The sequence below is a fragment of the Triturus cristatus genome, chromosome 1_2 (genome assembly GCF_964204655.1).
Source record: "Triturus cristatus chromosome 1_2, aTriCri1.1, whole genome shotgun sequence".
NCBI classification, from domain to species: Eukaryota; Metazoa; Chordata; class Amphibia; order Caudata; family Salamandridae; genus Triturus; species Triturus cristatus.
The window spans coordinates 147685772-147708465 of NC_140580.1; the positions used below are offsets into that span (position 1 = coordinate 147685772).

Sequence of the window (22694 nt, forward strand, 5' to 3'; positions counted from 1 at the left end):
ATTAAAAAAAAAAAAAAGAAAACGTAAGTGCAGGTCCCCGAGTTCTTCTTACAAGCCTTGACGAATGGTGATCACAAGAGTTCCTAGAAGTTGATTCCACTGCTAGCCTCGTCCTTCCACCACCCTCCATGTCCTTTCTCTTTATCACAATCTTGCTGGTTCTTTTTCATCCTCACTTTCTTCCATTGTCATTGTTTTCTCATCTTTCTCCTATGTCTGCCGTTTTTTCTCCTCTGACAAGAAAAATGCCCCGTCCTCAAAAATTACTGCTGGTGCAAGCCCCTGCCCAAATTAAGCACTGTAGGAAGGGAGTGTGCTCGTTTTCTTATCAGATACGTTCCTGCTCTGACAGGAAAAACAGTTGTATCTAAGGCTGACGAGCAAAGTGTTAACCTGATAAAAACAATAAGGGGCATATTCACAAGGTCCTATCACCAAATTAGCGGCACTTTATCACAGCCAAAGTGGTGATAAATGCATCACACCATTCACAAGCTGGTGCTACCAGCTGATATCACCAATTTACCTGCGATAGTAGCCGCAAAAAACAGCACCACGGATGACACCAGAAACTAACGCTAATGAGATGCAGAGTAGGCGTTCCCCTGCAAAAACACGTGAAAAAACCACAACACCACTTTCACAACCAACTGCCAGATCCGCGATGCGAGTCAAAACCACGCGATAAGGCGCGGTAGCCGCAGGTATTTAACACCTGCCTCAAGCAGGTGTAAAGACGGACGACTCCCTGCAGTAGGCAACGGAGCCCCGCATACAGCCACACCCGAAGAACAAATGACACCATCGAGCTTCTCATCATGCAGCTCGGAGCCCCAACAGGGCCACAACACCCAGCGCCACCCCCACCAGGACCTCCACCACCCCCTGGACCCTGACAAGCCCCACCCCGGACCACCACAGAGGCAGCGCAGAGTAAGACAGCGGACCTACAGAAAACGCAACACTCTCACAGACCTAACACCCGCGAAAGTCATTGCCCACTACAGGCTCAAAAGGGCAACCATCCTCCGCATCCTGACCCACATTGCCCACAGGCTGATGGTACCAACACAGCGGACAACCAGCATCCCTCCGCAGACAAAGCTGCTGGCTGTGCTGCATCTGTTGGCCTCTGGTACCTTCCAACCAACAACTGCCAGAGTTGGAGGGGTCTCACAGCCAGCCCTATCAAAGTTCATCACACCTGTCCTGGATGCCATCCGCAGCTTCATACCCCAGTACCTTCACTTCCTCAACACTGCGCAGGAAAAGCTGGAGACAAAGCAAAGCTTCTACGCCATAGCCGGATTCCCAGCCATGTTGGGGGCAATCGACTGCACACATGTCCCACTTGTGCCCCCTGCGGATACTGCACACCACTACCACAACAGAAAGCATCAGCATTCCATCAATGTGCAGGCAATAGTGGACCACCGGGGACTTTTCACCAATGTTGTCGCCAACTACCCAGGCAGTGTGCATGATTCCTTCATCTTCCGACAGTCCATCATCAACCAGCGCTTCCAGGATGGCACATATGGAACGGGACTGCTCGTTGGTAAGTGCCAAATCAACACATCACACACCCCAAAGCCACCAACACACAACGCACAACTGTGGAAATGCACACTTGACCAAACCACATACAACATGTCAAACTACACAACCACCTACCAGACACGACAACACCACTCCATGGTCATCCTGGGCTACCCCTGAACCCAATACAGACATTACATGGCACCACAGCCACGGATGCGGGCTGCGAGATGCAGAATGCAGCCATGTGCGAGGATGCATGTGACCTGTGAATGGGAATGTACATAACGAGAAGTGAGGCATGGATGTGCAGGACAGACATGGCTATGCAAACCACAGACATGTCCATGCAGACCACAACTGCTGGTGACTGGAGATTAGTGAGCAGTGGAAGCAACAATGTCACCCCATGCCGTGGAACAGATAACGGAAGTGTTGCACGCTGCGTCCCCCCCTGCGTGCGTGAGCGTAGTGGGTTGGCCCTTAGTACGTCTGGGCTGCGCAGGGGTGTGGTGACAAGCCCCGTTGCGCAGGGCGTAGTCCACTCCTGGGAAGGCCAACGTCACTGACAGTGCGGCGCTGCACTGCCTGCAATGAGGCCGACGCCGTGAGCAGCGGGGCCTACGACCCTGTGCGCCTGCTGCACCGCAGGACGCTGATGCACAGACCAGGCCTGCCCGCCCCAGCGCCCCAAGGCCACACTGCTCACCTGCCGACACCGTCGTGTGTCAAAGAGGGCCCAACACGTGCCGGTACAAGCTCCAGGCCCCAGTCACACGTGCTCAGCAGCCTCTGCAGACCCTCGCTGCCCCCCCGACCCTGGCCCACATCACTCTTTAATTATTGACATGGTCCACCGGCATCCTCTTCGGACCAGTTCCCACATATGGAACAGTGTCCTGAGTCCTGAATGGCAGTGACCCCAAGTCCGTGGCAGCGGCCACAGCACAAGACTCCCTTCGATCAGTGTGGCATAATTCCATTAAGCAGGCCTGGGACACGTGATGCTACTAGCCCTGTGCGACTCGAGTCATTCCCCCTTGTATTTCTGACATTGCATTACTGAGTGCCTGATGACTGTTGGAGTTGTTGGCAGCATCAGCTACTCCCTGAGGGCAGGCTTACACTCACCCCACACACAGCCAGCACAGGCGTCACTGTATTGGTGGGCCTCCCATCACATCCTGCCGAAACAAGTATTGACTCTTTTCTCCCTGCACTGTCACAGGTGATCAAGGATATGCACTCTGCCCTTGGATGTTGACACCCCTCTGAGACCCAAACACACCCGCACAGAGGCAGTACAATGCGGTCCACATACGCACCAGGGGCATCGTTGAACACACATTTGGCGTGTTGAAGTCACGTTTCAGGTGCCTGGACGGCACAGGTGGAAAGCTCCTGTACAGCCCGGACATAATGTGCGAGATGATCGTTGCATGTTGTGTGTTGCACAACATCTGTGTTCGCACCAATGCCCCATGGATCCCAGTTTCAGAGGTACCGGACGATGATGGTGATGATGGGGCAGGTGGCCCACATCCCACTGCAGCTGCAGCAGGGATGGCCCGTAGGAACTCCATCATTGACACTTACTTCTCATGAGCACGTCACATTGTGGCCGTCCCTGGCACTCATGGGACAATAGAAGATGTCCAATTGCACTGCATGTGTGATTAAAACATATTTGCAGGTTACAGGTTGTACTTGTACATTGTTATGTTACATTTTCCTGCAGTTTCAGATGTGATTTGCCATGTTGTGCACATTTGCAGAACCAGTTGTGTCCTGTGTTCAGTTGTTGTCTGGTTGCTGCTTGTACCGGGATGTTGCCAATGTCGAGGTGCACTTCTGCTTATGTGCATATGCTGCACGGTGGGCGAGTCGCTCATGCGGCTCTGATTTGTCTGCCATTGGTCTCTTTAATGCGATGTGCCGCTCGGTTCTGTTTTTCCATGGTGCATGGATGTTGTGGTGTACATGTTGTCCTCTGCAGTCGGTCAGGGTGCATCCGTGGTACTCCGCTGTTGATGCTTTTTTTCTGTGGCATTTTCCGTATGCTGTTCTTGTGCTTTTTCCTGCATTACGCGTGTGTATTGCTGCCCTCGCGCTGGTTGTCACTGTTTTCTTTTCGCACTTTGGCCCACCGCAGGTTTTTTGGTGTTATGGTTTGTGTTTTTATCTCCGTCGAGGTGGTTGTATTGCGGTCATTGTCCACTATCGCATGGGGCCTTGTTGTCAATTCCACGTTGACACAGGGTTATTTTCCATTGATGGGCTGAGATTTTGAGAGTTGCGTTAAGCTACTCTTGGTTAAGCTACTCTTACACGTTCTTGTGAATACACCCCTAAATATTTTAACAGTTCAACAATATTGTCCAGAAAAATAATGCATTTCGACCTGAGAAACTCGAAAATACATTTCTGAAGCCAAACCTGCACAAGGTGAAAGAAACGGCAAGGAAAAACAGTAAAATCAAAACAAATAAGTTTTGAGGTTCGGCACAGCTAATGGGGCCAGCATTATTCAAAAGAAAAGTGCTTCTTCTTTGAGTTGGCATGTCTTTTTGTGCGACTGGGTGAGTGGGGAAATACGAGAATGAGTTAATGAATGGATGACTTAAATGAATGTGAGAGCATATGGATGTATGAGTGAGTGCATGGATGAACGGATAAATGGGTGGATGGATGGCTGGGTGAAATTGTGAGCTAATGATTGGATGAAGGGGCACGAGCTGCATGTTGGATGCAAGGGCAGGATGTTGAGGCAAAGTTATTGGTAAGGCAGTGTTTGTGGACAGTGCAAAGAGCGGTAAGGTTGGAGCTGTTTTGAGAGCAGTGTGTTTGGGAAGAACCAGAGTGTATGAGGCAGAAACACTATCTGTGGGCCAGGATTGTGAGCACTTATGTAACTGAACTATAGAGGGATTTTAACAAAAAAAACATTGTGTGAACAAGAGCTTTTCTTAAGATGGCATACCAGCGGCCCTTGAAACTCAGCACAAGCCTGTACTATAATGCCCCTGTCATATTCTCTGCACACGGCTTCCATGCTATAATTAGATGAACGTCTGTTAATGTTGTAATCTATCAGTGGTGCTCAGGGGTACGTGCTCTCTTGGTTGATGTGGCCACCAACTGTAAAAACTTCAAAGGGGCAGCTCCTGTCACAGGCAGAGGTAACTCACACCTAGGCCTGCCCCTGTTACTGTCTAAGTAGTCATAGTGGCACCAATCCCAGAGAGGTTAGGGTGGACCTGTCACAGAGCTGGTTTTGCAGGGGGAGGTCTTCATTTCCCTACACATACCTCGGAGGTGTGACCAGGGCTCTGACCAATGGAGAAAAGATTCTGCCAAGTTGGATTTTGGCAGAGCAGCGCACTGTGGGGCTATTTGGTGCCAAATCCCCAGGAAATTATGACAATGTGAGTAGGGTTGCCAATGGGAAATTATTCCTCATTAGATAAGGAGCCAGCTCAACCCACAAGCTAGTGCCAGGCATTTAAGTGGCATACCTGGCTATCTTCCTCAGAACACTGCTGGTTCTGTGTAAAACAGAAGAATGATTTCAACTACTGAACCAAAGGACTGGTACTCAGAAGAGGGACTGAGTCTACTGTTTTACCTGTGGAAAGAAACACCAAGAGCTGCACCTACTCTCACCTGAACACAGGACAGAAGAGTGGAATCCAAGGGCTATCTGGCTAACCTTCTATTAAGCTGCTGCAGAAACCCGCAACAAAGAAGAGATTAGCTAGCCAGTTCCAAATGGATTTGCCCTGGATCTTGCAGGTGGCTTATGAGAGATTGAGTCCAATCTCGCCAAGTGTTGCCCAAAAGGTCCTAGACCCCTGACTGGTATTAAAGTGCACTCTCTCTCCCTCAAAATTGCAAAAATCGATTCTTAAAAACTTTTTCTGAACTGAAAGGAAAGGTGATGGCCTGATCATAGCGTGAGCAACAGCAAAACAGCATGGATCAAAGGGGAGGTGTACTAGTCAGAGGAGTCCTAGGGGAGAAGAGAAGTGCCATGATAGCATTAGCCATCTACCATTGCACCTCCCACAAACATGGGCACCATTGTTGCAAGATGCATGCAGTGCTCCGAAAGTTAACACAGGACACTAGATCACGGCCCCAGCTGCCCTCCTGAGAGGGTCAAAACCATCTGCAGCTTCCTATCCTGCTCTGTCTTCTCGCTATCTCTGTCTCTCTATTCTCTAGGACAAGGACAGGATAGAGAGCAGCAGCTACATGCTGCTCTGTGGCCAGGGGCGAAATTTAACACAGTTAGAGAAGCCAAGGGATGAAGGTATCATGGCTAAGGGATGAAGGACAGAGGAGTCAGGCTTCGAGTGGCAATGGTGCATCACAGGATTTGGGAGAAGAATATAAACAAGGGAGAAGAGATGCTGCACGGAACACAGGCTTTGAAGGCTGGTATATGTGCAAAACAGAAAAAGGACAGAACAGAAGACAAGCTAGAGTGTGTGTAGATCGGATCGAGTGTCAGCCAGCTTCATCGATATCTCTACAGTGCTGTTGGTATTGCATGCACAGGTGGTGATGCTAGCAGTAATTCCAGCCAGAGTCCTGGATTCAGTGCAAGGACAACAACAACAACGACCACATCTCTGCTGCAATGTAAAAATGCTTTATTGGCATGACTAAGGATACAAGCACTGTCAAAGCTTAAGCTGCATGGCCTGGTGACTGTAGTGTGTCAACCTTGGGTGTATACTTGTGGATGTAGTTGTACGAGCACACATCAGGAGCAGAATAAAGGGATCGAGCAAAGAGTGGACCTGTATTCGAAACATTGGTAGTGTCCCTAGCTGCTCTGTGCCCCCTGCGCTGTGTCACAACATTGGCGACGAGGATCGAAAATCGAGGCCCAAATGTCCTGCCCCATAAGTCATGAGGCCTGCCCCATAACAGGCGAGAGAACAAACACCATGCCCATTTGTTTCAACCCCCCTACCAAGACAAAGGAAAGGAAAGAAAAGGATCACAAAGTATCTGCTAATAGAGGTGCCCCTAATGTTCGATCAGCAGACTTATAGCCATGCCCAGCAGAATAAAATATTAACAATCAAATGAGCAAATACTGGGAACATGGAAAAATGAAGAAATGTTGATTTGAGAATAACACTTGCAGAAGGGCAGCACAGCCATCCACAGAATACAGGAACAAATATACAATTGCACAGGTACCAACAAGATAGCAACAGTCCTCATCCACCACCCATGGTTGTGGCAGCAGAAGCAATAAAAATGTTCCCTAGTCCAGCAACACCGACACCCTCACCTGAGGGTACACCCCAGGTGCCAATTCAAATCCAGATTGTGGCATGTAGCATACTTCCATTCAACCAACTCGCCGCACTCGCACAAGCGACCAGCTGCTGGACCAAATAGATGGGCAGGCCAACTACTTCACGGTGGCAATAGAGACTGATCCTATGATCAAAAGATCATCACCCCTACATTAAGCAGGGGAATAAATGTACAACCTGTTCCAGAATTTGCCAGGCAAGGGAGGTGACAATAAATGAAATGTAGTGGTGGCAACCCTTAAGGTACACTTCAACCCCCAAAGAAACCCTGACTATAAATGTTTTGTCCTAAGACAAGCTAAACAAGAGGAAGGAGAGATAATTCACCCATTTTATGTATGCCTGAGAGAACTGGCAAGCACATGTGTTGATGATGACGCCAACAAGGAGGTATGCACCCAACTAATCCAGGAGTGCAGATCAACAGGCCTCTGATGCTGGATCCAACCCAATCAGCAAATTAGTCCCATCATTTTTTCCCAATGGGCATAGCAGATGAACCAGTGGGCGTGCCCACCATGGAGACAGTCATGGCAAAGATGGGGCTTGGTGACAGCGAAGATGCCTCGAGGCCAATGAAAGTAGAAGCAAGACCTTGCAGGCTACCCATGAACAGAGGCAGAAACCATGCTGGTATACAAAAAATGTGTGGATGCGCCTACTGCCTGGGTCAAGGCAAGACTTGCTAATCGTGCAGGCACCAGAATAATTTGTATGCATGTACAGAGGAGGGCATCGACGATGAGCCAGCCGAAGAGGGACACTTGAGTGACCATAAGGAATGTAGTTGCGGAGGAAGATGATGCACCACAGTGGGCATCATCCAGAAGGTGGAACAACGGAGCATGAAAAGCAGCCACCGGAGATGGAAAGGGCAAGGACAAAAACATATTCCTCATTTCAGCTACAGACCAAAAGTACAGAAGCAAGCATTCAACCCCCCAAAAACGAGGTCACCATCCACAGAATAAGAGTCACAGCACTCACCGACACAAGGGTTTCGGTCAATATGATGAACAGAAGACAATCTAACCGACTAGAACCCAAACCTGTGCTTATTAGAAAGCAAATAACATGGTGACAACCTTTTTGTTTGCACACAATATGTTCAACTAATATCTCAGCTAATCTGGTTTCGTACGGCAGAGTGACTACAAAGCGACTGTGGTTTTTGGTTCCATTTTATCTCAAGCACTAGGACACTTCCTTGTTTTCAATGTATAAATGCAAAAAATCAAATCAAATTAAAACCTGCATATTTGCATAAGGGAAACATGACCCACTCCCAATCGCAGGCTTCTTCAACATGCCGATTGAAGAATGGAGGGGAAATTCTTTGTAATTGATGACAGCACCGACATCTACATCGGTTGTAACATGGCAGAAGCACTGGGCTTAATATCGTTTGTTTGAAGTATCAACATTAAAAAGTCAATCATATTGTACAGGATTTCATTAACTTTTCACGGGATTACTGTGGCTGAAACAATAACCTGTCAAGAAGCAATCAGGCCACTCGCCCTCAGACACAAGTGGATTCCTATTCACTGAGGACCAAAAGTAGAGAAAGAACTGAAATGCCTCAAGCAAATGGGAATAATCAAAAAGGTCACAGGACCCATCACGTGTGTCTCCTCTATGGTGGTGTCCACAAAACACAACAATTCGAATGTGTAACAAAAGTGCATCGACATGAGGCTCACTAACATAGTCATTTGCACAGAAGGATACATGAGACCCACACTCAATGACACTGACGTTCTGGCAGACCTCAATGCAGCAAACTGGTTCTCCTGTCTGGACCTGAATGCTGGATATCACCAACTCACTCTAGACAAAGACAGCTGTTAAATAATGACCTTTTCCACTCACATTGGGCTGAGACAATGCAAAACACTATGATTTAGGGTATCCTCAGCCACTGAGGTTTTCCAAGAGCATGATTTGAGCGACCCTAAATGGACTAAAAGGTGTAAGTGATGACATCCTCATCCAAGCCAGGTCCCTTATCTGAACACAACAGAAGATTGCACAGCACACTAATGTGACTTCGTGAGCTGGGTTAACCCCACACAAGAAGTGCAAATTCCTAAAGAAGAGCATCAACTTCTTAGGGACATCTTCTCAGACCAAGGCTTCATCACAGACTTCAAGAAAATAGATGACAGGCGTCAAGTCCAGGTGCCAGAGTCAGCCACCAAGGTCAGAGGTTTCCATGGCATGGTGAACTAGTGAGGGTGATCTATTCCAAACCTAGCCACTATGTCACAACCCCTCCAGAATCTTACCACATCAGCAACCACCCAGACCTTACAAAAAGTGTGGTCCCTCCGGTGCCACATAGACATCCAGATAGGAATGCTGCCTGAGAGCAACGCTGGTAGAGATGTTCTCTCACAAGGTCAATGGACTAGATATGAACTCTGAGATGATCCACAGCCATCCCAGAGGCTGGAGGATGTTTTGCAGTACTGAAAGTCTTAGGACCTGATTTAGATCTCAGCAGATGGTTTATTTTGTCACAACGTACGCCAAAATATAAATCCCATAGGCTATAATGGGATTTATATTATGGTCAGACGGGATATCCGGCACAGTTGTGGTGGAGTAACCTGTCCGCCGAGATCTAAATCAGGTCCAAAGTAGTTCTTGGTTTGAAAGTTTGTTTGTGTGTTCGTTATAAGGTTGGAGAGAAATTTAGTGTGCCACCCGGCAAAGCGTGAGGCATATTTCATGCACGTGGCTCTGCACATATCCAAAAGTGATGCAGTGTCACTGGCTGGTCTGTGGCCACACTGCGCTGCTCCACCACAGTGACTGCGGCGACTGGATGGGGATCTATTGCCTTTCTCAGCATCTTACATACAGGGTGGGTGACTGGCTGGCCCTCGATGTCTTCATCGAGTGGCTAGCTTTAGCGAGGCTCCATGCTGCTGCATGTCATGATATGTAACATGTAGCTGGAAATAAGAAGCAAACTGTAGAAAGGGCTAACATAAGCCTCGCATCCCAATGACAGAGGAGGTACATTTAAATCCCTTTTCCAGAGAAGAACTCCCTGCTAGAGGAACATGCTCCAAGAGTGCTGAGGAGTCGAGAAGAAACCACTTGCAGGAGGAACATGAGTGCCTTCTGGAGGAACTTTGTCTGCGAATGCTGAAAGGACCAGATCAGGGGGAGCTGCAACTCAGTGGACCTGGATAAGAGGAGAACTGGCACTGAGAGATCTATAGCATGCACACTGGATCTGCACATCTTATCCCTACATTGAGCATTTCGATTGGCAAAACACTGTACATCAAGTGAGCGAACACATCAAACTATGGCCACCGGGGGTACCTTATCATAGATGACCTCACATCATGGCCTGTATCTCTGAGTCTTCAACCTACCTGCATGTTTCCTTGACCCTGCTTGACACCGTGGTTAAACACACCATTTAACATTTCCTAGCCAGAGTTTCAAACTGTCAAGCCAGCTCACTCACACAAGAGGCATGGTTTAAAATACTGATGTAGTTTTAGCATAACTGATAACCACAGGCCTACTTTGCATTACTTTTGTACTCATTTATTCCTCTTCTAATTTAATATTTTTATTTTTTTAACTAACTTGGCTTTGGTTTCAAATTCTTTAGATTTTAACTATACTAGTGTCTGGTTCGCTGCTGTGAGCTCCTTGAATGCACATACCTAAGGACTCTTTGTTCCTAGATCTAAGCTTCCAAGAGAGAGTCTAGGAAATCTTTGAGGAAACTACTTTAAGCGTGTTGGTCGTGTTGTTGAGTCTAGTTGCAGTACAACTAACATAAAAAGTGTGACTTCTCTGCCCTCCAGCCTGCCATTCTAGCTCCCAGTAACCAGGGTAGCAGAAGTGTCAGCATACGCCCGTTGACCCACTTTAATCTCAAACCAATGCCCTCAACCGCCTCCTATTTGCTGCTGAAGAGTAGGCATGGGGTGACAACTACAAAAACAAACAGGCTTCTTCGAGTCCTGACTGCTCTCGGTGCTTGGCACTGGCTCATGACCCCGGAGACCTCGGTGAAGTAAAATCAGTGCCAGGTATACTAAATTACATGGTAAGGGAAGCTGTCACGCCTTCTAGTTATTTTAATGCATGTATATGTACACACCCCAACACTGGCTTCGAAACTAGCAACTGGAGCTCTGGAGAGAGATGTGAAGTTATCAATGGATGTCAGGTCACGTTCTGAACACCTGACAATCTGGATATATAGAAGGCTGTTTGATGACAGATATCAGAACATGTGTCAGTTCCCTTAAAATGGAGGGCCGTTCCTGAATACATCTTCGGGGTAGAAGGACTGTCTGAATAGATAGGCCTTTTTTTCTCTCGCAGTTGAAAAAGGCTTGGCTGAAGTCTCGCCTATAAGGCAGGATGTTGAAAAGCAAACAATAGTTCTCCTCCTTGCATCTTTCTTGAGAACGGTGCTTGCTGAATCATGTTGCCGCATCCTGCTGGTGTGGCTGCATTGGAGGTTTCAGGATGAGATATTTCGGGTCAAGGGACCTGCTTCTCTAAATAGACGAGGGCTTTTAATTACCATGAGCGAATTCCGATTTTCAAGGGATGTCTTTTTTTTTGAAAGAGCTGCAGAACTCACCACTATTATCTGCTGTGACGTGGAGGTCAGGAGGCTGAATCTTGACAAAGTTAATTTACCCTTCCAGCCTTCTGAGGCCAGTATTTGCGGTTAAATCGGATAATAAAATAGCATCTGTTATTTACAGTACTTGGTGACTGCAACAAATCCTGCATGATGCACTATATAAAAATCAAAGGATTATTATTCATATGAGGTGAATTCATATAAGAGGAGCTGATATTCCTTGTTGAGTGTGGAGGAAAAATCATATTAGCTGAAAAAAAATGTTTGGAATATGATGTTTCTTTTGATCATCTCAAAAGGCAAACTTCTACTCAAAGTGTGGAACCAAGAGAACCTGATTGCATCATTATAGACTTCCACACCTCTGCCCTTCATCCACTTTTTCACTGCAGATGCACAGACATGCGATAAAGAATTAAGTGGATTAGCTCCCCGGCTGAAGTCTTACCTGTTTCTGTCTTGCCCCAGCCGGAGATATAGCAGCTTTGTCCCGGAGGAAATTCTCTGTCTGGTAAGCAGATGGTCTTCACATACTTGGTCTCTTCTGCACATTTACCTTGGATACTTTTCAGTTTCAACAGTGCTAGAGAAATAAATAAAAAATACTAAATGGTTATTGAATGAGGGAAACCCTTCAAAAAATGGGTCTGTGATGTTTCTGGTGTAAAGTTTGCAATGCGAGGCTTTGCGCCTCAGGAATCTTTGTTTCTATAGCTGTCCTGGATTCTAGCTTGGAAAAATGTAGTAAAAAAATAAGAAAATGCAGGCCTATCCCATTTTCGTACATTGAAATGCATTGGCGTAGCATGGTCAGGTGGTACTCGGTGCGCAAAATGACAAAATGGCAAAATATGTGTTTAAAACACATATTTTTGCCATTTTGTCACCCCCCTCAGTGATGACACTTGTCACCCCCGGCTTGACAAAATGGCAAAAATATGTGTTTAAAACACATATTTTTGCCAGTTTGTCACTCCCCTAAGTGATGACACCCAGGGCGGCACGCACCCACCGCACCCCCCTTCTTACGCCACTGTTGAAATGATGTCAAAGCAAGAGGGAAAGAAAAGAAGGACCTTTAGTCTATTCAAAAGTGTTTGGCTGAAAACGGAATTGCTATTAGTATATTGGTCTCTACAGCAGTGGCGGCTCCTCCGCTAAGGCGGAGAAGCGTCGCCCCACTGCTCGAGCTGCAAGGTGAATACAAAAAAGAAAATGATAATAACGTTTGTTATTATAATTTTTGTTTTTTGTATTCAGCTTGCACCTGAAGCCAGGTGGTGTGGCTGGGCTCCTCACGTCACAGAGGGAGGAGTGGTGGTAGCACCTAAACTGCACATGATGGTTTGGACAGCCGACTCGGGCCAGGCAAAGCGTCATGCACACTCCGCATGTTCTCCACCCAGGCTGTGTTACGGCCTGGGTGGAGAACATGCACAGCCTGCCAGTCCCTGTCTGAGCACCAGGGCTGGCTCTAGGGCGGTGTGATCGGTGCGACCGCACGGGCGTTAACTTGGGGTGGGGGTGTCATTTTTGAAAATGTGTATTAACATTTTAAAAGCACCTGCTGCCTCATTCCTGGCCTCCAGAAACTTTCAGACATCAATTAAAATGCCAAGAGAAGTCCGGTGATTAATCGTCTTCCTGGAAAGAGATAGGAGGTTTGTCTAGAGGAAGTTTTGACTTATCCTAAGGTAGCGCAGAAGGTTAAAATGGCTGCTGCTAGGAACGTGTACCATGCAGATAACAGCGTGCATATAATGTAAATAGGTCAGTGGGTTACTGCTTCTGTAAGAGAGCTCCTTTTGTTACTTGTCGTTTATTAGTCAAAATCCTAATATAAAACATTGAGCTATTAACTGTCACCCTAGAGCTGCTGTAAACTGCAAGTTATATCTTAGATCTATGTGTTTTTTGCCCAGTCTTTCATTATCCTAATCTTGCCAAAAGGGTTCATTTGGGTAGAAAACAATTCTTATTATGAAAGAGAACCCCTAACAATGATGTTACGTTTTAAATTCTGAATTTGTGCCTTTCCTGAATAAGAACTTTAACTATATTGCCTACCAGTATTGATGATCCGTCACTCTTAAACCACCCCTTGTAGTCCTGTCTGATGTAACATCCCTATACACTGAATTACACACACATGATTGTCTCTGTGCAATGTGTGTGTGGTGTAAAGTGCTCTGACACCTTACACTGGTATGAGTGGTACTATAAAACTAAATGAATCTGAGAGACAATGGTTATGGAGACTTGAGAGGCACTGTTAAAGCTGATAGTGAGGGAATCTGTAGCAGAGGTGGTCATTGGGGGGGCGCCAACAGACATTGTCGCAGAGGGCACCACCAGTGCTAAAGCCGGCCCTGCTGAGCACCGAATCACATCGCTCAGACAAGTCACAACGCTGCTAGCGGCCGGCAGTAAAGAGGTAAGTGCTTTTTATTTGTTAATTATTTCCCCCTCCCTCGTTCCCCCTCCCCCTGCCTCACCAACCCTGGGGGCATATTTACAATAACTGGCGCATCCCTGCATATTAGCAGGGATGCGCCAGTTATTGTGTGCCACAGCTCCACCACCATGGATGCGCCGCATTTACAATGCGGCGCACCATGGGGCACATTCGGCACAGATGCGTGACACATCTGTGCCGGAAAAGTGGCGCATTGCTGGAGTTGCGTCGCAAGCGCGACGCAGCTCCAGCAATTCTCTGGGGGCCCTATCTTGTTAATGCTGCATCAATCCTTACGCCTGCTTCAGGCAGGCGCAGGGTTTTGACGCAGCATGGGCCTAAAAGTGACTGACTGAAATCTTGTAGATTTCACTCAGCCACTTTTAGGAGGCGTTCCTGCGCCGGAACACCCCCCCCTGCGCAGGGACGCCTACATGTGGCGCAGGGCTTTACAACGTGACGCATCTCCCAGATGCGTCACGTTGTAAGTACCCCGCACCATGACGCAGGATTTGCGCCGCCGCTGCGTCACAAAAGTGACGCAACAGCGGCGTAAATGAGGCGCAAGGGGCTTGTAAATCTGCCCCCTGGTCGGTAGCAGCCGCTACTGCTCTACAGTGGATAACTCATTTTCGAATTAGCGCCCTCTCTCATTGAATTTAGGCGTCTGAATGCTTATCAGGATATTTGGATCACTCACATGACAGATTTTGTTTTGAAATGCTGGTGGGGATGGTTCATTTTCAGTCATGTGTAACAGAAAGAATATCATAACAGGTCGCAGTCAGTTACAGGGCAGGATTATGTGTGTAAGGCTGACTGGGTCGGTGCTGAATCAGTCTTACATCAGTCTTTTATCAGTAAGGGCAATAGGGTTTGGGCAGAGTTAGTCATTGCAGTCTAGTATGTCTGACTAACGCCGCTCCTGCCCTAATGCATCCCACGATGAAAATTAGGAACTCATAACAGTCATGTATGTCGATTTGCATTACCCAGATTGAGCCTCTTGAAGCTATTGACACAGATGGTGCTCTCATTATTAACATCAGAAGGATAAAAGGTGGAGTGGACCAACCTGGAAATGAACCTGTGGCCATGGAATCAAACACAAACCCCTGCAGTGGAAATATTACTTCAGTGAGTCACTAGCTGCGGGTAATAGGATACTTTCACAAAAACAATGTCAAAGGGAGATCTGGTGGCTCTAGTAACTCTAAGTTACTCGACTCATGGGTACTTTGTTGATTTTTAAGGCACTGATTTAGATGTGTCTTGCTAAGGGCAAACCTGTATTGCACGCTGATGCTCATAAGGGACAAGATCTTGCAGTACAAGATTGCCCAAATAAATACATGTCTGTCTAAGGTGGACAACTCCTAACTAACATAAGGAAACATCTTCATTGAAACCTCAGGCTGTTGGTGCTTTTACCTGCTCTGACAAGTTGGTTGATGGAATTTTGAGCCAGATATATGGCTGTTTTTAGTGGCCGCAAAAGGAGAATTGGTCTGTTTGTGACTGCAAAAATGGCTTCTGACATGTACTAACCCTATTTTGTGAGTCAGTAACCTATAACCGACTCCTAAAATAGGGTTTTTGATTCTCTAGTAGGAATGTGCGTGCCAAGGGCATCCCTTTATAATAGTGAGTCGCAAGGGCAAGTGCAATTGTATTGCGACCGTAATGCGGTCGCAAAACAATCGCAGTTTACCACCTACTTGAAGTAGGTGGTAAGCCAGTCACAAAACGGAAGGGGGCCCCAGGGGACCCCTTTCCCTTTGTAACTGGCAGTGAAAATGTTTTTTGAGAGCAGTAAAAACAAAATCACATAAATGTTTAATTTTTCTTTTAGAAACATATACAGTGTTCCTTTAAGGAAAACGGGCAACATTCCACCCCCTTCCCCCACACCCCAAAAAAAGTTGCTTTATTTAAAAGCAAACAAAGACATGGTAGTCTGTTGTCCAGCAGGTCCCTGTGTTATTGCTTATTCCCAATGGTTCGCAAATTGCGACCTGCCTCACAAAGGCAGGTCATTTGCGACCCTATTGGGAATACATAATATGACTGAGGCACATTAGTACATTTCATTTTGCAACTTGCAAATTGCAAGCCACTAAAAATTGCAATTTGCGAGTCACTAAATGTAATGGTCGTACATCTGGCCTTTTGTGCCTAATCAGAAATCTCCTTGCTTTGCCTTAAATTTCTTTACCGTTTTCGAGTTAAAGTATTCCAACAATGGCAATGCCAGATCTGATATCAGACATGGAAAATATATTTCAAAGAACAGATTACTTTACTTACCAATATCGTTGACTAAACTGCTCTGTAGTTCTTGATATTTCTCATGAACAATGATCTCTTCTACGTCAAAGATTTGCTCATTGGTCTCATTTTGCTTGATATCATGTTTGCCAAGTGATACCTTCAGCAGTTCCGCGCGTAATCTGAATATCAAATGAGCCAAGAAGAAAGAGCCTTAGGCAAAGGCCACTGGTATTATTAAATAAAAGAAACACGTTTGTTTAAAGATACACTTCTTGCCATACAATAAGTGCTAATCCACTTCATTTGAAGTTATACAGTTGGGTCTCTGATCAATCCTTCCTAGATATTCCCTATTCCAAGAAAAAACTCAGAATAAATGCTATTTATAACACACAATAAATCCCGAACCCCAGGTGTCAGATTTCTACTGGGTGCAATTATGATTCTCTCTTTTGTAATCAAGATCCTTGTGTTGCCCTAAACCAAGGTGGCAGCAGGAGAAAGAAGGACAATTTTAAATAAAGTTGTGTAAAGCAAAATCTATGAACTACAGGTTTCAACACCTTGATTAAGTTTAGATAAGAAAATGTTTTAACCCCATAAATATGGGGTTGACATTATTTATTTTGAAGCACTATGCGCCATATGTTGAGGTATGCCCACGCCCAAGGGTAAAGAATTAACAAACAGTTTTCATTGGAATCAAATTAGTCAATCAAAGTGGAGGCACTATGTTCCAGAAACGAAGTTTTTAAACTTTTGTTACCTGGGTGTCCAAAAGATTTGGCTCAGTTTATTCTCAGTCAATTTTGTTTTCTTTTATTCACTCCTTTATTTTAGGAATTCCGTTTTACATATGTGATTGTTTATGTTTTTCTAGGCTTGTAACCTTTATTTAAAGTCAATATAATTCTAAACAAGCTTCAAAACAAAAAGGGTTGAATTAGGGTTGGAATTAGGATTAGGATTATGTTTTTGGTATTTCTAAAACTGATTTTAGAAAGATTTTATTTGATATGATTTTATATTTATAAGGTGCAAGATATTACCCAAAGGTGTTTAGGTGCTGCCAACTGAGGACCAGGCGATAAAGTGAAAACTATGCATATAGAGGACAGGAGCCTGAATTAGAAAACAGATAGAGCTCATAGAGTGAAAATCCACGTTTTAGGAGGTTTTCTGAAAGAAAGCAGATTAGGTGTCTTCTCTACATATGCAGGAAGGGTATTCCAGAGTCTGGAGGTGGAGGGACCAGGCACCTACCACCCCACCTACACAGGTGGAAACTTGGGGCCAAACGCTCCCGTTCCGCCACAGAGATGCCAGTTCGCAGATGTCAGCAGCGCAACCCAGACCAGCACGTCATGCCACGGGATCTAGTCGAGATATCCGGTTCCAGCGCAATCAAGCTTCTGCACCTTTTCCAACGAGATCACTTCACTCCACGGCAAAGTCGGTGAGACCTCAGTGAGAGCTACGGGCGAGGTAAACTACTCGAACTCCATTTTTCTCCCTTAGAGACCCTAACCACATCATTTCTCAATGTCGGTTCAATGACTGTCAGTGGTTTGATACAGGTTAAGACTTTCCATAGTAGAGCATGAGTTATGAAAGAGGGCTTGAGAATCTGAAGAAACATGGGTTTTGCTGAACAGATGTATACAGATTAAACACAGTGTGCAGTACAGTTTACCTTTTTATCTATGGTTCAAAGTCAACATGAACTTGGCTTCCCATGATGTGTATGTTATAGGGGCAACGTTGCACATAACACAAGCTCGGGCTGTATGCATGATAGACGTAATGATGCTTCATATTATTTTGAGCTCTTTTGCCATTACTTTCATAGCTTTAATGCAATCCACGTTTATAGAGATTTATGAACAAAAGGAGCACGGATGATGTCATCAGTGATGGCAGTAATGTCATAAATGATGTCATATGAGATGTCTTCAGTGATGTCATAAATGATGCCATGGAGCATGTCATGAGTGATGCAATGTGTGAGATCATAAGTGATGCATGGAGGGGGCTCAAGTTATAGTTAGTTCTGCTAACCATAACTGTTGAGTTTCTCTGATTTGTTTTAGCTCAAAACCTTAATGTTAATGTTGTCACTAACATATTCACCTAACTAAAACATTACATTAACCTTCGTTTTTTCAGTGTATTTTTTGATTGAAAATAAACAAAAACAGACCTTTTTATCACACCTAACTATAATGTTTCTTTAACCTTTGGCTTTTTTCAGTGATTTTGTAGGGCTTTTTTAACACAACATAATAGTTTATTACCATCCATAAAGTGAACCCCCTGCAGCACACGGCCATTGGCTGTCACAGCGCTGGATTCTGCAGCAATCCTCCTACAGGCAGCAAACTCCACACTGTGCACAGTCTTTAGCAGCCCCCAAACCTTATTAGGCCCTGGGAATCCTATCCCCAGGGACAAACAAATAAAAATATGGGAAAGGGGCCATTTGGTCCGTGTCCCCGAGCATTCTTACACCCCAGAGACTATATACCTCTGGGCCAAGAAATTAATAAAGGGAGGGAGCACACTGCCCCCCTCCCTGCTGAGCCTAATTAGGCCCCGGGGACCCCAAACCTAAGGGCTGCAATGTAAATAAAAGGGGAGGAAGGTTGCACTGCCCCCTCCCCAACCCTTTATAGACCCTGGGGACTCCTTCACTAGGTCCAAATATAATAAAAAAGGAGAGGGGGCCGCATGAACCCTCCCCACTTTTCTGAAGCCTTATTAGGCCCCTGGGACCACATATCCAGGGCCTTCAATTATGTTTAAAAAGGGGAGGGGGAGCACTTGGCCCCCTCCCCAAGCCTCAATAGTCCCTAGAGTGGGTGTGCAAGTGGTTATGTGGGTGTGTGAGTGTGTGTGTGTGTGTGTGAGTTGCAGTGTGAGTGTGTGAGTGGCTGTGTGGGTGTGTATATAAAGTTTAAACCAGCTTTGCATGCATTAATTAATACTGAGTATATGAACTACAAACATTTGTTAAATTATTGTATATTTGTTTTTCAAACATTTCATTTTCCAGCTTGCATTAATAAAGTAGGATTGTTTTTTTCATTTTCTGAATCCCCTCACAAGGAAGGTTCCTACGAGTCCCCAAGGTGCTGGTGGAAACATCTAGCGTCAGCAACAATATATAGCATACCTTAAAAAGCAAGCAATGCTACATTTTGCACACAATGTTCTTTTTACATATTCATGAGGTAGCATTTGTTTAGCGAGAAAGGAAAAGTTTAGTTGTGTTTTTCAATGTAAATTATCTGAAACACAACATTTTCACTGTATAATGCTGGTATTCATTTTTTAGACATTTGGGGCCATATTTAAAAGCCCCTTGTGCCACCAGCACGTCACTTTTGTTTGACACTCCGATGGTGCAGTGTGCTGACTCCTATTTACAAGGACACATGATGCTACCCTGCATAGCTGTCCATGGCTTTGCAAATATGGCCCGTTTCATGCCTTACTCTATGTGATAGGGTGTTCCATGGGTGTTGCTGTGGTTGCACCCATGGATTCTGGCACATTCCCAGATTTACAAGGTTTTGTAAACCTCAGATTCTAAAGCCTCCTCAGGGGAGTCGTAGAAGTGGAGCAACAAGGAGAAATACCTTTATTTTTCCTAGTTTTTTCCTCTTTCTATGTGTGCTGTATTCTGCAGCCCATCTAGGAGGAAAATGCCATTTATGATTGTTTTTGTGCAGGAAGGTATACCTTCCTGCACAAAAACAATCATCCCTGCAATGCAGGCGCCAGAGTCCGCGCGTTGGCGTTATGCAGCCTATTGTACGCCAGTGCAAAGGAAAGCACAGGGATGCATTGTATTGTAAAATCGACTCATCCCTGCACTTTCCTAATGACACAGCTCAGCGCAACAAGATGGCTTGCAGCGCCGCACTGTGTCATTATCTTGTCAATTTGCCCCTTGGTCTGAATTTCTGACGGATACACAATTTTGATATCTGTACGACATTTTTGAATTATTTTTCTTTTTACACACAAATCGTAGATTTGGACAATTGTTTCTCAAATCACACTTTACTGCTATTTCCTTTGCTTTTTGGTTTGTGTTAAAGACAATGTGGCATGTACTTACACCTGTGGGAAGCAGTGGGCAGCACTTAGGACCCAGCAGGAGGCGATGAGTGACCCACCGCAGACGTGTCCGGGGCCCATTCTGAACACTCGAACCTTCAGCCCCACAGAGACCTGCCACGGGTGCCGGCCCGGTTCTACCCTTTTCCCACCTATTACTCGCCCCCGAGTACGAAGAAAAGCGGGCACTCCACAGGTAGAGAATCCTGCTCCTGGCTGAGCTGTGGCAGGCCTAGCTGCCATTTCTGTCGGTCTGGGCGCCATCATCTTAGTGGACATAAGCGCTGGTCTGGAAAGAGGGCTTGCCATCGTGGGTAACGCTGAAAGAGAACCAACATTTTAATTAAAATTAAGTACAGGGCGGAAGAACAATCGTAAAGAGTCTGGTACAGTCTGTGCTAATGTTCATCTTCTTTCTTTCAGTACAGTTCCATTTGGAAATAAAGAAAATGGAATGTCCTAAAACAGAAACAATGATTTCAACAGCGAACTTATCCCCTTGCTATGGTTGTCATGCAATGCATTTTAATTTTGAAAGAGCAGCCAGAAAATTAAAATACCACCTACTTCGAACTATAGGTCTTATAGCACCAAGCAAATGAAGCAAGTGCCAGAAAATCTTCCATCCAATCACCTATTCGTTCATCCTTCTGTCCACCTTCTGATGTCTACCATTTCACATACTCTTTCTTTCATACATCCATTATTTGATCCATCATTCCGTCTTTCACCATTCAGTCCATCTATCAGTCTATCTATCTATCTATCTATCTATCTATCTATCTATCTATCTATCTATCTATCTATCTATCTATCTATCTATCTATCTATCTATCTATCTATCTATCTATCTATCTATCTATCTATCTATCTATCTATCTATCTATCTATCTATCTATCTATCTATCTGTCTGTCTGTCTGTCTGTCTGTCTGTCTGTCTGTCTGTCTGTCTATCTATCTATCTATCTATCTATCTATCTATCTATCTAACCATCCATCCCCCTTTCATTCTTTCACTTATCCGTCTCTCCATCGGCCCTTGCACTCATCCATCTATTCATCCATTCTTTCAGTCATTCATCCATCCATCGACCCATCCCCCTTTCTCTCACCCATCCATCCACCCTTTTACTCAAACACCCATCCTTCCTTTCGCTCTCTCAATTTGTCACCATTACATGTTTTTTATGTCTTTGCCTGCCGAGTTGTAGACAAAAGAGGCCCATCAAGAACGCTACCCCCACTGTGGCTGCTCCTGTGATTCCCCTGGCACTAATGAAGCTGCCTAGCACCAGTTCAGGCACCCTTGTGCCATGCTGCAAGGTTGCCTGCGCTGCAGGGGCGATTGTTTATGTGCAGCAAGGGACACCTTCCTGCACATAAACAATCTTGAAAGGCGATTTGCTCTTTCTATATGGGCTGCAGAATAAGAGGAGAGGTTAATCATTTCTCTTTGTTTTCCCAGTCTCCCTGGTCTTAGGTTTTGGGGTTGCCCCAGCCTTGTAAATATGGCACACTACCAAAACGCAATGGGTACTGCGGCGGAACGCCTACTGCAACACCCATTGCACACCCCTTCCACGTGGAGCGTGAAAAGAAACCTTATATACAAGCCAGCATTAGGCCACTTTAAGTAGCTTAACGCCGCCTTGAAAATAAGGAGAAAGGAATATTGCTACCAGAACATCGCTAGGAGTGATGCTGTGGTGTGGATACCCATTGTAAATATTCCCCTGAGTGCCCAGCTTTAACAGATGCTTGTGGTGCTGCAGACCCTGTTGCCCTATGTCCTCCATCACTACAATGAACACCGAAGCACTAAAACTAAGCACCGTAAGAGCAATACAGCTGCCACAAATTGACTACAGCAGAAGGAAACTAACACTGTGACTGCAACATCATGGCTACCGCTATACAATTTCATCAGAACAGCAACACTAAAATTTCAACTACACAAACACTACATCTTCAAGAGCTGCAGCATCAACCCTACAGCATAGCATATGATGTGAAATTGTGAAGTGCCTGTTTATTGCCACCCAACTCAATGGTACTTGTTTTATGGACTTCAGAGGCCCAAAGGCAGAGAGGACCCATTGGAATTCAATCTTGTGACCATGAGGTCAAATAAAAAGTCCTGCAGTGGATGTATTAGTCCACAGAACCATCAACCACTACGCACAATCACACTACAACAAAATACAGATTGTGGGGGGCGGATTTCTTTTTCTTGAAGCGGAGGGTACGGTCGCTAGCCATCAGACATTCCTTCCCTTAAGTTGTTACGCAAAAGAAAGGATGCCCCTCATACAAAATATACTAATGCACACTCCAGTT

At 45.5% G+C, this 22694-nt stretch overlaps 1 protein-coding gene across 2 annotated transcripts in view; it reads right to left on the minus strand.

Annotated features, from left to right (window-relative positions):
• Positions 1 to 22694, minus strand: part of HABP2 (hyaluronan binding protein 2) — a 227122-nt gene that overhangs the window by 5701 nt on the left and 198727 nt on the right. For both annotated transcript variants that reach the window (XM_085603357.1, XM_085603356.1), the window contains exons 10-12: positions 20358 to 20676; positions 16271 to 16413; positions 11957 to 12091 (exon numbers count right to left, since the gene is read on the minus strand). In XM_085603357.1, the coding sequence (XP_085459483.1) occupies positions 11957 to 12091; positions 16271 to 16413; positions 20358 to 20676 (597 nt within the window). The remainder of the gene's footprint in view (positions 1 to 11956; positions 12092 to 16270; positions 16414 to 20357; positions 20677 to 22694) is intronic.